Consider the following 14,750-nt stretch of genomic DNA (forward strand, 5'->3'; position numbering starts at 1 on the left):
GGTAATCCACCATCCACTGAACCTACACAACATACTCATCCATCCTTACACAACTCCTGCTCCCAACCCCTTATCTAATGAATCATACCCCTGTAATAGACCTAGGTGCAAGACCTGTTCAATAAATCCTCCCATCATCACCTACTCCAGTCTGGTCACTAACATCACATATCACATCAAAAGCAGGGCTACCTGTGAAACCAGTCATGTGATCTACAAACTAAGCTGCATTCTAGGTAGGAATGACAACCAACAAGCTGTCTGTCTGGCCACCGACAAACTGTGGGAACACACTGCCAAACATGATATCCTTCATTTCAATGATTGCTTCACAGCCTATGCCATATGGATCCTTGCCACCAACGCCAGCTTTTCTGAATTGTGCAGGTGGAACTTTCCATGCAATACATCCTATGTTCCCATAACCCTCCTGGCCTCAAACTTCGCTAGTCACTATCCTTCCCTGTTCCCATTCCAGCATCACACAGCCATCATTCCACCACCACACTCAAGTCTTTTTATTTCTCTCCTTTTCCACTACCTACCTCCCTACCTCTCCCCTGCCTGTGCAGCACTTCACTGTCTGCCACTCCCACTGTACTACCCCTTCCCTCTCCCTGCCCTAGCTTCTTCCTTACCACCACCCAGTCATAACTCCCATCATGCACTGTGCTGCTGCTCGCAGTGTGGTTTCAGTTGCCTGAGACTGCAGAGAGAGAGAGAGAGAGAGAGAGAGAGAGAGAGAGAGAGAGAGAGTGTGTGTGTGTGTGTGTGTGTGTGTGTGTGTGCGTTAATGACTGACAGCGTTAATTGTTAGTCTTTTTGTTGTGCCTATCTGTGACTCAGCATCTCTCCTATATGGTGAGTAGCAACTCTCCTTCGCATAATAATGAAATGAAAAGGACAGATTGTTACGCACCATGTAGAGGAGGCAGTTGTTGAGTGGCAGAGAGGACACAGTGTAAAGGACTGCTACATCTCTCTCTCTCTCTCTCTCTCTCTCTCTCTCTCTCTCTCTCTCTCTCTCTCTCTCTCTCTCTCTCTCTCTCTCACACACACACACACACACACACACACACACACACACACACACACTTGCTGTTGTGGGTAGTGCAGAGGTGAGAGGTGGTGTATTTAGGGCTGGAGGGGCAGCAGGGAAGGGAATAGGCAAATGGAGGACAGGAACTAGCAAAGAATGAGGCCAGGGGGTTATGGAAGTGAAAGATTTGTTGCAGGGAGAATTCCAGGTTGCACAGTTCAAAAAAGCTGGTGTTATAGGAAGAATCCAGATGGCGAAGGTTGTGAAGTCAAGCGCATCTTGTTCTTGCGGACAGACAACGTTTTTGTTATCACATCCAATTGATGCCCCCACAGAATATGGCACAGTGGCCACAGATAAATTGGCACAGCACATGGCTGCTTTCACGGGTAGCCCAGCATTTGATAGTGTGGGAGGTGTGCCTGTGATAGGACTGGAGTAGATGTTAGTGGAGGCTGTAAGTGGCAGGTCTTGCATCTAGGTTTATTCCAGAGATATGAGCCATTAGGCAAGGGGTTGGGAACAGGGGTGGAATAGGGTTGGAGGAGGATATTTTGTGGGTTGGGTTGATGGTGTAATATGATTGTGGAGGAGTGTGGGGAAATATTTCTCATTTCAGGCCACAATGAGAGACGGTCAAAACCCCAGCAGAGAAAGAGATTCCAAGATTTGTTTCTGGACAAAGTGGGGGAGAGTAATTTCAGTTGGTGAAGACCTTGGTATGTTTGGAGTAGGAATATTTGTCACCACAAATGCCACGACCACAGGTGGCTAAGCTGTATGAAAGGCACTTCTTGGTGTAGAATAGGTGGCAGCTGTCAAAGTGAAGGGATTGTCGGTGGCATAGGTTTGATGTGGATGGAGGTAATGATGTAGCAAATGTTGAGGTGGAAGATGTTGTACATATTCGTTCTACCAGTGGTGCTATTCCTGCTCACCATGTGGGGGAGCCTTTGGTTGCAGAATTCCAAAATTATAGGAGGAAACATCAGGGACAATAAAAGTTAGGCAGAACTTGAGGGATACTTAGATGGCCTGATGGTTGCAGGTGATGACTTGTAAGAAGCAAGAAATCCAGTTTTAAGTCCCTGTCTGGCAAAAATTTTCATTTGTCATAACATCAACATTACATTGCAGGTTCAGCATTTATAAATGGTTTGCCCTGATATAATTCCATATCATGACATCTTTATTGATATCATCCTTGTCAATCTATTCATTTTAATTAAGTATTCATTCTACAAAATAAAAGTGATGTGATTTACTTTATTTTGTCTGTCCATTCATTTCTGGTCTATAGAACTTGAGGGTAGCTGTAAGGATCTTTCTCTTTGCTTTCTACTTTTTCTGCCTTTGCTCTTTGATATTCCTCTACTTTTGGTGTCAGTTTATCATCCCCTGAATAAGAGATTCTCCTAATGAAAAATAAGATTTTGCAGAATTTCTTATTTTCTCTCTGCCTTGGGAAGAAGTAGGTGCTGATAAAAGTTGTTGAATTGAACAAAAGTACGTGCCAAATGGCTGACTGGGAGAGCTGCTTCAATATCACTCCAGTGCCCCTTGTGCCAGCAACTGTTCTTAAGACCTAGCTTTTTAAACTCATTTATTGTTAGTTTGTATTTTTTCTTTGTTATTCTAGAAGTAATATTTTCTTATTTACAAATTCATTGTGAGATATACTTCAAAATAGGTTAGAAAAGACATCAAATGGCAGCCATAAGTCAGAAGAGACCAAGGACATCGAACGGAGGCCTGACAGCAAAGGAAAACAATCTGCTGAACATGGCAGTGAAGTTCCAGGGGTTAACGCCACATACTCAAGCCAGTAAGTAATATACTTCTAAAATACGTATTCTGAGATGGCTAAGGAATAGTGAGGGGCTGTCTTTCTCAAAGATGACCACAATGGTATTAGATACATACATTGCCAGTTCTCATAGTATCACGTAAAGCACCAATTCTGTAGCACTGGATAAGATGCTAGGGAGAATAAAATCAAACAAAAGCTGCTATATTCAAAACAGATGAAAATAAAATTGCATGTAGAAAATTAGTGAGGCACTGCTTCAATCACATAAAAATTTTGTAGGGTGTAAGAAAGGTAGAAAACATAGTGCATCAAAAAAGACAAAGGTTCAGGTTGTTGGCTCTCTCATGACCTGTCAGTGAGTAAATCTCTCTCTGATACAGTAAACCGATTGATACCATGGCTGGCCGTATGAATAAAACTACTTAAATTCCAATTGTTGTTGAAAACGTGTCAGCCTCCTAAGTGGAGGTTCAAGTGACTGGATTTGGAGAAAACTCTAATGATGTTCACCTCTTCTCTTTATATTAATTACAGTTAGCATGAGGTGCAGTAAAATTTCAGTATTTTTTAAATCTCTGTTATAATAGTCTTGCTTCCAGTATGCTAATGTGCATCTGATACCAACTTCACCAAATTCATTACCTTTACATAGCCCCAAAAATAAACAATGCAATGGTCTGGAATGAATCTTTCACTCTAAAGTGTAGTATGCAAATCCAGGATGTTTCAACATTATGATGTTTCTCTTTTGATCAACTTTGTCTGCTGTGCTTTAGCTCTAGTTACAAAGGAGTAGAAGTAAGGAATGTTCTGACAGTATTCATGGTAATTGAAGAAGATAATTTTAAACTTGTTTGTTGTGTATATTCCCTGTGGATAATTTTAAGCTGTTTGTGAATAGACTTTAGCTGTTCTTGAACAAAATATCTGAATTTAAATGTGATATAGTAATCTGTGGCAACTTCCACTATGCTTTCCTCACTAAAAGTGGAAAAAGGAATGTATCTTTCAATCTCACAAGAGTCTATAACCTGTGTAACAAAATAAATAGGACAATTAGAATAATGCCATATTCAATGGAACGTGTAAATTAGTTTAAACAGAGCACAAGAAAAACTACATTTGGATTAAGAGACTGCATCAAACATTTCTAGCTGGATCATATTCTTCTCTGACTGTTAATTGCATTAGCATGGAAGAAAAGCAATTTTCAATTTGTTGAAACTCTGGAGCATAGGGTCATGATGGTGCAAGGTGCATATTATGTGAAAACAACCTTATAGTTGAATAAAGAAAAAAGGACCTGTAACATTTTACTCATTTCTGTTATTCTTTGATGCCTTATCTAAAATAACCAGAAGATGGTGAACATTCTGGCATGGAAGACTATCAGACATGTCTCCTAATATAAAGTAACTGGATAGATAAAGAAAATCTACTCACCAAGTGGCAGCATGAGAACACACACATAGAAAAAAAGATTCCACTTATGCAAGCTTTTGGACCAGTGGCTCCTATTTCCAGCAGAAGGACTAAAGGGGAAGGAAGAGGGCTGAAGGAAAAGGACTGGAGAGGTTTAGGATAAGGGGCAGAGTTTGGAAAAGTCAGCAAGAACCCTGGGTCACAGGAGACAGTGGGATGAGACTGATGTAGTGGATTGCACCCGAAGAGATTTGAAAACCTGAGAGCTTAAAGGTGGAAGATAGAATAATATGCAAGACAGAGATTGTTGCTAAAACATTGTGCATGAGTTAATGAAAGTGAAAAGCTAAGTACATTGTATGTAACAGATGTGGAAGGGGAACTATGAAAAATGGACAGGTCAGAAAACTAAAGATGTAGAAAACTAAAATGGAGTGAAAAAAAAGGAGTAGTTACTGTGAAGCAATGCTGAGGAGGAAGAAATTAATGTAAATTAAGGTCAGGTGGGTGGCAAGAACCAAGGACATGTTGCAGCACTAGTTCCCACCTGCAGAGGTCTGAGAAAGAAGAGGAAGAATTCAGGTAGCGCATCTGCTGAATCAGGCCTGAGGTCACAACTTTCTTGTTGTAGAGCATGCTCTGCAACAGGATATTGTGTGTTGCTAGTACACACCCTCTGCCTATGCCCATTCATCCTAACTGATAACCTGGTGGTTGTCATGCGTATGTAAAAGGCCGAACATTGTTTATGTAACAGCAGGTATATGACGTGTCATTTCACAGGCCACTCTCCCATTGATAGCATATGTTTTGTCACTTACAGGGCTAGTATATGTGATAGTAGGAGGTTGCATAGGGTAACTCTTGCAGTGGGGATAGTCACAGGGGTAGGAGCCACAGGGTAGGGAGATGGATGCAGAAGGAGCATAGGGTCTGACAATGATATTGCAGAGGTCGGGAGGGCGACAAGAAGCTGTTTTAGGTGCAGCGGGCAAAATCTGACAGAATGGTTCTCATTTTGGGGTGTGATTTTAGGAATTCATGGCCTTATCATAGTAGCTGATTAATATATTCCAGACCAGGATAATACTGAGTCACAAGTGGTGTTCTCCGAAGTTGCTTTTTGGAAGGATCAGCAGTACCAAGACTGGATGTGATGGCTCAGGAATCCGCTTTTGAACTAGGCTGGTGTGGTAATTACTTCCAGTGAAGGCTGAGATGGGAATGGTTGTGTATTGCTGTAAAGAGTCTGCATCTGAACAAATATGTTTGCCTTTAATGCCAAGGCTGTATGGGAGGCAACGTTTGCCATGGAAAGGATCATGGCTGTCAAAATGTAACCACTGTTGTTTGTTAGTAGGTTTAATGTGGACAGCAATGTGTGGCTGGGCTTTAGTCAGGATGAAATGTATTTCAAGGAAAGTAGCATGGGATTTGATATAGGACCATATGAAACTGGGAGGAGGTATTTAGATTACAGGAATTTCAACATGTCAGCCTCGTCATGAGCCCATTTGGAAAAGATGTCATCAATGGATCTAAACCAGACCAGGGGCTGAAGACTTATGGATCCTAGGAAAGCCCTCTCCAAGTGACCCATGAAAAGGCTGGCATAGGAAGGAACCATCCTGGTTCCCATGGCCATAACCCTGATTTGTTTGTATGTCTGCCCCTCAAAGGTGAAGTAGTTGTTTGTCAGTATAAAGTTGATTAAGGTGAGCAGGAAAGACATCATTGGTTTGGAAACAGATGGGCACTGAATGAGGAAATTATCAGCAGCAGCAGACAGACCATGTATGTGGGGGATCTTGGCATAGAGGGAAGGAGCATCAGTGGTAACAAGCAAGTTGTCTGGTGGGAATGGGACAGGTGCGGATTTCAGATAATCTAGGAAATCATTGGTGTCTTTAATATAGGAGGGAAGTCTTTGTACTGTGGGTTGCAGGTGCTGATCAACTAAGGCAGATATACATTCAGTGGGTGCTTTGAAGCCAGCAACTGTAGGACAGCCAGGATGATTGGGTTTGTTGATCTTAGGAAGAAGGTTTGGATGGGGTAAGAAGTTCTATGGCTTGAGGTGTTAGTCCTCATGTGGGACCTGATGTCTTAAGGTGGGAGTGTAGGTCAGTTTGAATCACATGGTGAGATCTTGATGGCACATGCTGTATGTACAGGTATCAGACAGTTAGCATAGACTTTCACTAACTCCTGCCAGTCAAGTGCCACAGTGCTAGATCCTTCATCTGATGGGAGGACAATGATAGTCACCAGCTTTTAGGGAGTGCAGAGCACAATGCTTTAGCAGTAATCTGTCTTGCATGTTACCCTGTCTTCTACTTTTGAGCTCTCAGGTTTTCAAATCTCATCTGGTCCAGTCCCCAACAATCAGTCTTTCCTTCTCATCCTATTCCATAAGTCTCCCAAGATCTGGGCTTCTGGGTGACTTTTCTGAACCCCTCCCCTTTTCCTAAATCTCTCCAGTAATTTGTTTTTCACCCTCTTCCTTCCCCTTCAACCCTTCTGGTGGAAGGAGGAGCCACTGGCTCAAAAACCTTGCATAAGTAAAAACTTTTTACATTTGTGTTCTTGTTCCACCAGTTGGTGAGTAGGATTTTTATCCATTCAATTATATTATATTGTCAAAGACTGATTATTTTCTTTGATATAAATATATTGCCTAACTAGTTGATGATTATTCTATTTTTATACTGGGATATTGGCTGACTTCAATCAGATTTTCACTCAAAAAACTTCTATGTTTGTCTTTATCCATATGTTCCCCTTTACTGTAAAGGATGATAAATCAAGGTTGTCTAAATATGTCAAATGTTAGTTTTTTTAGTGTAGAAGAATTTTGTCTGTTATTATTTGGTATTGAGTCAATGTCTTTAGTTCACCAGTAATCTAAATGTAAACAATACATTTTCACAGCTTCCTGTTTGGGTATTTGATCTGTTTGTACCTGAAAACCATCATTTAACTAGGAATTTTATCCTTCTGGGTAGTGCATGATATTTTGCTTTCTCTACCTTGGATTGATGACTGCAACAAATAGTGTGACTGGGGTACCAGTCTAGTAATTCTTGTGTTGATTTTTTTCTTGTTCCAGTTAGAGAAATGCGGGTTTGGAAATTAGGTTATTGAGCGGCAGCATCATAATTATAATGTTCTCATGGTTTTTTTTAGCTAATTGCTGATTCTTTAAACTACAACACAATGAAAAAGTGTTCTGGATTTTTATTTCACTCCCCATTTTTTATTTCAGATTATCATTAGAGGAAGCTGCAGCTGGATTTTCAAGAGATGCTTTTGGTCGACAGAGCATGTCTGAGAAGAGGCATGCAACATTAGATGCCAAGCACACTGATACCTATCAACGCAATAAGAAATTGAGGTAAATGAATCATATCATATTCCAACAGCAGAAGACACATTCAGTAAAAATGAATCTGAAGAAAACTAACTTATTTTATCATTCCATGTAGGCTTTCACAGCCGGCGTCTTTATCAGTAAACTCTTCCGGGCTAAGTTGCCGTGGTCGATCTGTAGAACTTCTTCTCCCTGACGTTTCGTTCTCAACTACGGAGAACATCTTCCGAGGTGAGTCGACGACTGGCTGCTAGGAGCTGGGGCCGCCGCTTATATAGAGATCGTAGGGGGCGCCACCAAACGTCACATGGCGTCGATGTGACAATCGATTGCCTGCAATCGAGAGAACAGACGATAGCCAGAGATAGCTGCACATCGACGCCACGTGACTTTTGGTGGCACCCCCTACGATCTCTATATAAGCGGCGGCCCCAGCTCCTAGCAGCCAGTCGTCGACTCACCTCGGAAGATGTTCTCCGTAGTTGAGAACGAAACGTCAGGGAGAAATAGTTCTACAGATCGACCACGGCAACTTAGCCCGGAAGAGTTTACTGATAACTTATTTTATTTTTAAGTACTCGGCTAAAGTTAATAAATACACTAGTTTTAAAACTTGCGTTTTCAGGTACAATTATGACAAACATATTATCAACATTAAATCTGAAAAATAAATATTTCCAATATAATATCTGCAAAAAACACCATTGAGAATCTCAAAACTCGTGCATCTTTATTTAGACTTGTGAAGACTAATGAAGGAAAACACAATAAATTTTGAGTGTCAGTCACTTATTTCTACAATATACAATAAATGGAGATGGATTTCATCTTCCCACTATAAATTACCATAAAAATAATAATTTATTTTCTCAATTAGGGAAGAGAGAGAGCGACAACGGCAGATGCAACAACAGCAGCAGAACATGAATGACCTAAAAAAGACTGACAGAGATTTAAAACATGGTGCAGAAGGTACTGATACATATTATTTTTTTGTTTGGTAAATGTTTTTTCTTAAGTTTCTTGCTATTACTGGGTGACATTTTGGATGTGTGTGTGTAATGTCCTTCTAATTAACATTACTGATATCTTCTTTACCTTCTTCTGTTGTTTTTTGTTTTTGAATGAATTAATACCTCTTTACATTTATAAAAATTATATGTGCTATTGAACTTAATCTTTGTGGTGGTCTTGCATTCATTAATGTTGTTATTTTCTAGCCAAACAGAATCGAGAAGTAAACGGTCCCAACTTGCTGCGGGCAAACTCAATTGAGTCTGTAATTAGCTTAACTCGTTCTCAGGCTGACTCTGAAAGTACGTAGCTCAGCACATTACTATAATTTCTTATTTTCCCTTTAATGTCGGAGTTTATGCAACAGTTCACTGAATGTGTGTGCATGCATGTGCTTGTGCAGAGAGAGAGAGAGAGAGAGAGAGAGAGAGAGAGAGAGAGAGAGAGAGAGATTGCGATTGCATGTTTTTAAAACACTGAAAATGGAGTCGTTGGAACAGAATACCAAACTTGTTGGTCAAGTAAAAAATTCTTTTCTTTGCATGATCTGTATAGCCTATTTGAGCCATACATGTTACATTGTCACAGCATGATAGGTAATTCGTGTGAAGCTGTTGCATGAACTAACTTGTTAATTGTATTACAACATTAGTAAATAAGGTCCAGTAAATCCAGGATGTACAAATGAAAACACTGTGCTCACTGGGAAAATTTAGAAATTTAGCAGAAAGCAACATCAGGATTTATTGAAGTTTATGGCTTTATAATTTTTCATTTTAAAAGGTAAAAGGACAGGAAGGTAAAAAGGAAGATGGCCCAAAAAAAGTCTGGGCATAAAAAATAGAAGTTAAAGGAGAAAAGAGTAAATGAGAATAATAGATTAAAAATACAATTGTAAAAGTTATGTAAAGCTAGATTGTTTAAAGTTTATGATTTTGATCATCTTAGTTCACTTCCTCCTCCTTTCCTTATTAGTAATGTTCTACATATTACAAGTTATATTTATTTACTTCCCTTTTGATCTACTACACATTATATTACTTCAGTACAGATATAATATTTCTGTGCTTCTGAACCCTCAATTTGATGGGAATCCTGACTTTTTACAAGTATGCATTTATCGATAACTCAAATAACTGACATTATATTATCATGTTTAAGTCTGAAACCCGTTATCTTTTAATAAAATTTAACTTTACAGGATCAGACGTACAAGGTAGAAAAGAGTTTGGTCCATCTTTAGGTATGAAAAAGTCGTCAAGTCTTGAATCCCTGCAAACTATGGTGCAAGAGGTGAGTAAACACTGTTTTCAAGAAATTGTTCAAAGGGTGAGGTTTTCTTGTTATTATGAGAGGTAATATTACTAAACAAATCTGTTTTTCATTTTTAGAGTTTTGCATATGATGAAATGTATTAATAACTCAGGCTTGATCTGTGCAAGGGCTTTAAAGATGACACACATGTAACGACCAGTACTTGTGACATGGGGTCAGGTGAAATGGGGTAATGATAGCTGAAGTTCTTCATCATTAACTTCTGTTTTTCATTAAACCGTACTGAATAGGGTAACTGTGGTGAAATGGAATGAATTTTAAAAGCAAAGAAATGATTTCTGTGAGGAAAGACCATTAATAATCGCTAATGAAATTGTGGAGACTAATGAAATTTACTAAACACCACTCAGAAGTGCCAAGAATTGTTCTCCATAAAACAGACAAATGAAATTAGAAATTATTTCAAAATGTGAGCACAATGGATGTGAAATTGCCCCCCCCCTCCCCCACAGCGCACATGCAACCTACCCCCCCCCCTCACACACACACACACACACACACACACACACACACACACACACACACACTCGGTGACTAATACAGTTTTGGCACATCCATCATACAGTGCATTTCTCGTACAAGTGATATATGCATAGTAGTTTCATGATGTTGATTGTGAAGAGGTGTTGATAAAATGGTTAAGAGAGAAAATGCAAAATGTTTCTATGATGCTAAAAAATAAAAGCTACAACTTAGGCTCACAGAATTGGTGGAAGTGATTATTTGAGATGTTGAAAAATACATTACGTTAATACAGAAACTTTGTGTTTCCAAAATATTGTCCGTGATTTGTATATATATTTGCTGTGTAACCTAATAATCTCTGTTTCAGAATAGTAGAAAGTTTGGAGAGCGGAATATTTCAAAAGTTTGAGTGGTGTGATGATGTAGGGAAGCATTACAGGAAGAATGATTAGGATTCATGGAGTTCTTTGAAATAAATGAAGAAACTAATAATGTTGTACATAGAGAAAACTGGGGGGGGGGGGGGGGAGAGGGAGGGGGAGGGGGAGGGGGAGGGGGAGGGAGAGAGTGTTCACAACATACAGTGGAGAGTGGAGCAGCATTTGTAGCAAATTTAACATTTTTGGTTCTAATACTCTAAAATAACTTGTTATTGATTATTTTATTTCATAAATGTGCTGTATTTTAGGTTGTAATATTAAATAGCAAAAAGCCTTCTTGACTGACTCTTTGTGAAGTCAAACTTATTATCTCATTCACAATAAATATTGTTCACTATTGAACAGTTACTTTATTATGCAGGCATAGGGTCAACAAAGAACAGAAAACACAACTGAAAATCATGAAAGTAACTATTTTGGCAACAACAAAGGTGCTTTGTATGGTCCATAATAGTTTCACTCACTTTTCTTGCCAAAGTGTATTGTGGTGTCACCAAATCAGCCCCACCCCATTAAAAAAAAACTGGGTGTCCCTGATATGTGAGAGGAATTTGCAATTAATCTGCCTGCTGACTGTTGACAAAATAGCTGGTGTAGGTGAAGATTGTTCCTGGTCAGAGGCAGACACTGCAATATCTTCCACTCATGCCAAAGGCTCTGCCCACTCTTTGGAGTGCAATGTTGTAATATGAGAAGGGAATGTATCCTCATCAATATATGCAAGCTTGAGTTGCTCTATTGACAGTGATCTTATTCGATCATGAAAGAGTGGCTCCCACATGTTATTACTCTGTATGGTCCTGAATATGGCTGGGGGCCACACATGGTATTTTTTTGCTTAGTCTTTATGAACAAATGCCTGCTGGTATGCTGAATGGACCTCATTCTGAGCCAGAGTTGTGCAGATGCTGACAAGATCACTTCTCCCAGAACTCTCAGTTGCTCAACGTAGACTGTTTGTGTTGGTGAGCACTGGATGTCCTCCTTCACTGCCTTTCTGAACCCGAGTAGAAACAGCAGAATCCTTCTGACCATGATAATGGGCTGCATATTAAGATAATTTTGAGTGTATGGTGAAATCACTCTGTCATTTCTTTTCTCACCGGATGGTAGTTTATAGTGCTGAGGTGGTCACAGCTACACATTAGGAGAAGTTCATTGAAAAGTTGGCTTTCAAATTGTGTCCCTTGGTCTGTAGTTATGTCTCACAGTACACCAAACCTGGAGAACAACATGTGCAACAATGCTCTTGCAACTGATTCAGTAGATATATCTTATATCACAATGTCCTCTGACCACCTGGTAAAATGATCAATGATGCTTAGCAAAAAATGGTTCAAATGGTTCAAATGGCTCTGAGCACTATGTGACTTAACTGCTGAGGTCATCAGTCCCCTAGAACTTGGAACTACTTAAACCTAACTAACCTAAGGACATCACACACATCCATGCCCAAGGCAGGATTCGAACCTGCGACCGTAGCGGATGCTCAGCAAATAACATTGTCCAGCAGAGTATGGTAGTGGCCCTATGATGTCCAAACTTATGCATGAAAATATGGCTGACGGCTTCTGGAAGTGTGTAACAGGTGCAAAGATATCCCTGCCAGTCTTATTATACTGGCATGTCAGGCATGTACATGCCCTTATGCGGAAACCTTTCTGCCTTTCCAGCCTTATGACTTTAGCAGAGACTAATTTTGCTTTTGCTCAGACTCCTGATGTGCTAAGTTACGCAGAATGTCAAAAACTCAACAGTGCTGTTCTGGTATGTAGGGTGGCTGCTTCCCGGTTGATATGTTACACCAGATACCATCTGGCACATCCCAGGCTGGCACATACCTGATCTTCAATGCAAAACAGAATGCTCCTGCTATTTTAATGCTCTCTCTGCCCAGTGAATAGTGTTTCAAGTAGCACAGTTTCAAGACAGGCAGTCTGCAATCAGGTTGTCTTTCCCTGCTGTGTGCCACTCATCAAGTGAGAACTGTGCAATGTACTCAACCTGCCTACATTGACACTGTGAGTTGAGATCAATATCATGCTGAAAAATGGCCACCAGTAAAAACTGCAAAATGCCTGTCTTTGATGGTTGGGTGGAAATGTTTAATTGCTAAGTAAATACCAACTGACCATCAACTGCAACCCACTTTTCTGTTGTCTTGTCAGGTTCTTTGATAAAAAAAGCAAATGGCTGCCAGATTGCTCTCAACCTTCTGTTGCAGAGCTGCTCCCTCTGATGTTTAGCTTGCATCTACCGTAGGTGCCAAAGACTCTTCAATCTTGGGTGTCACAGCAACGTCATCTGTACTAGATGTTTCTTGAGGTTATGGAAAGCTTCTTTGGTCTCAGGAGTCCATGATACCTTAAGATTCTCTGCAGTATTTTGCAGAGTATAATGCTGTCAATGGCTTTGCAAGGTGAGGCAGGTGCTGTTGATAATAGTTCAGCATGTCTAAGAATCACTGAAGTCCCTTGTAAATTGGGAGAAGAGGCATCTGTTACACTTCTTTGACAGTCCTGCCAGAAGACAAAGTATCCCAGGAATTTAAACCTGCATTTTCCTAATAAACACTTTGCTACATTAATAATTATGCCATATTCTTGTAGGCAACCTACTATCAGCAGTTAGTCGAACTCTGCTTGTGCTGCAGGTAGCTTCGCAGGTAGCTTCACTGGATGCAGACGCCATTGGTGGAATGTGATGTGTTGACCTAATGTCGTGCAAATGCTATGGTGAGCAATGTTTGAGCATTTCCTAATGTCCCAAATAGGTTCGGTGAGTGCTGGAAAGTCTAAGAGTAGATTATGAAACAGTGTTTCCTAAGATAGTGCCAAGAATTTGACCACAGAACATGAACTGTAAAGACTCCTGGGGTGGTTCTTGCATGATGCACACAGGTGGCCTCACATTGTTGTAGGTGTGGAAGCAAATCCACATACTCTGGTGAGGATGACATGGTAGACTTGCCAGACACCTTTGTGCAGAAAGCCACTAGCACATTGCACTGCATTTGAGTGGTGCAGAAGGCCCAGTAGGGAATATCCATTCTGTGAATCCTGGTACTAATTGGAGGTTGACCAGGTTGGGCAAAACTTGATGATAATGCAAAAAGTCCACACCATGTATATGATAAAGCATGCCTGTAATTACAAAAGTCCAAGTTGGGCAGAAGTTTGAATCAAGTTGTAGTGCTAAACGTGTTTCATTGTTGGTAGCGACCCTGGAATCAGTGGCCACAGCAAGTAGATGTTGCATTATTGCCATCAGTGAGTTGCTGGCATCTCTTGGACAGAAATTGACTTCCAAACCCATATTGATAAGAAACTTGTCAACTGATAACTGGTCATTTATGAACAACTGGTGTGACTGACTGACTGACTGACTGCTGCCAATGTGGCATTTGCATGTCATTTTATGCCACTCTGATCTGGGCACTTATGCTGTTACCGATCAACAAACAATTTGTCCAACGGATGCTCTTCCCGCTCTGACTGCAGCAATCCCCTCACCAGGGAGTCACTAGGTTTCCCCTTCTTACAGTCTCGGCATTCTTTGACTAAACTTCTAATATCTTTATAAAGTGTTGGCCAGGTCAGCTGCTCCTTGACCTTCTCTAAGGTTTTATAAAGGCCTAAATGCCCTCCTACTGGAGAGTCATGGAAGTACCAGAAGACCGGAATCTCTAAGGTTCGTGGGAGACAAATTCTAGCTTCCCCAGACCTACCCGTGCCATTCCTCAGAAAATACTCATAGGACTCCTGTACATCTAGTATTTATTTGCTTCCTGAACCCTACCCCCACCCCCCACCCCCGTCACAATTGATCTTGGTCTTGTTCAGTTTTCAAATTATT

The 14,750-nt window shown here is 40.4% G+C and overlaps 1 protein-coding gene across 1 annotated transcript in view; it reads left to right on the plus strand.

The window, feature by feature from the left end:
* The window catches only part of LOC126176277 (partitioning defective 3 homolog), a 286,886-nt gene that overhangs the window by 215,691 nt on the left and 56,445 nt on the right, over nt 1–14,750 (plus strand). The window contains exons 17-21 of the mRNA XM_049923426.1: nt 2,730–2,864; nt 7,537–7,665; nt 8,519–8,613; nt 8,862–8,957; nt 9,857–9,948. Of these exons, the coding sequence (XP_049779383.1) occupies nt 2,730–2,864; nt 7,537–7,665; nt 8,519–8,613; nt 8,862–8,957; nt 9,857–9,948 (547 nt within the window). The remainder of the gene's footprint in view (nt 1–2,729; nt 2,865–7,536; nt 7,666–8,518; nt 8,614–8,861; nt 8,958–9,856; nt 9,949–14,750) is intronic.

This window comes from Schistocerca cancellata, chromosome 3 (assembly GCF_023864275.1).
Source record: "Schistocerca cancellata isolate TAMUIC-IGC-003103 chromosome 3, iqSchCanc2.1, whole genome shotgun sequence".
Taxonomy (NCBI): domain Eukaryota; kingdom Metazoa; phylum Arthropoda; class Insecta; order Orthoptera; family Acrididae; genus Schistocerca; species Schistocerca cancellata.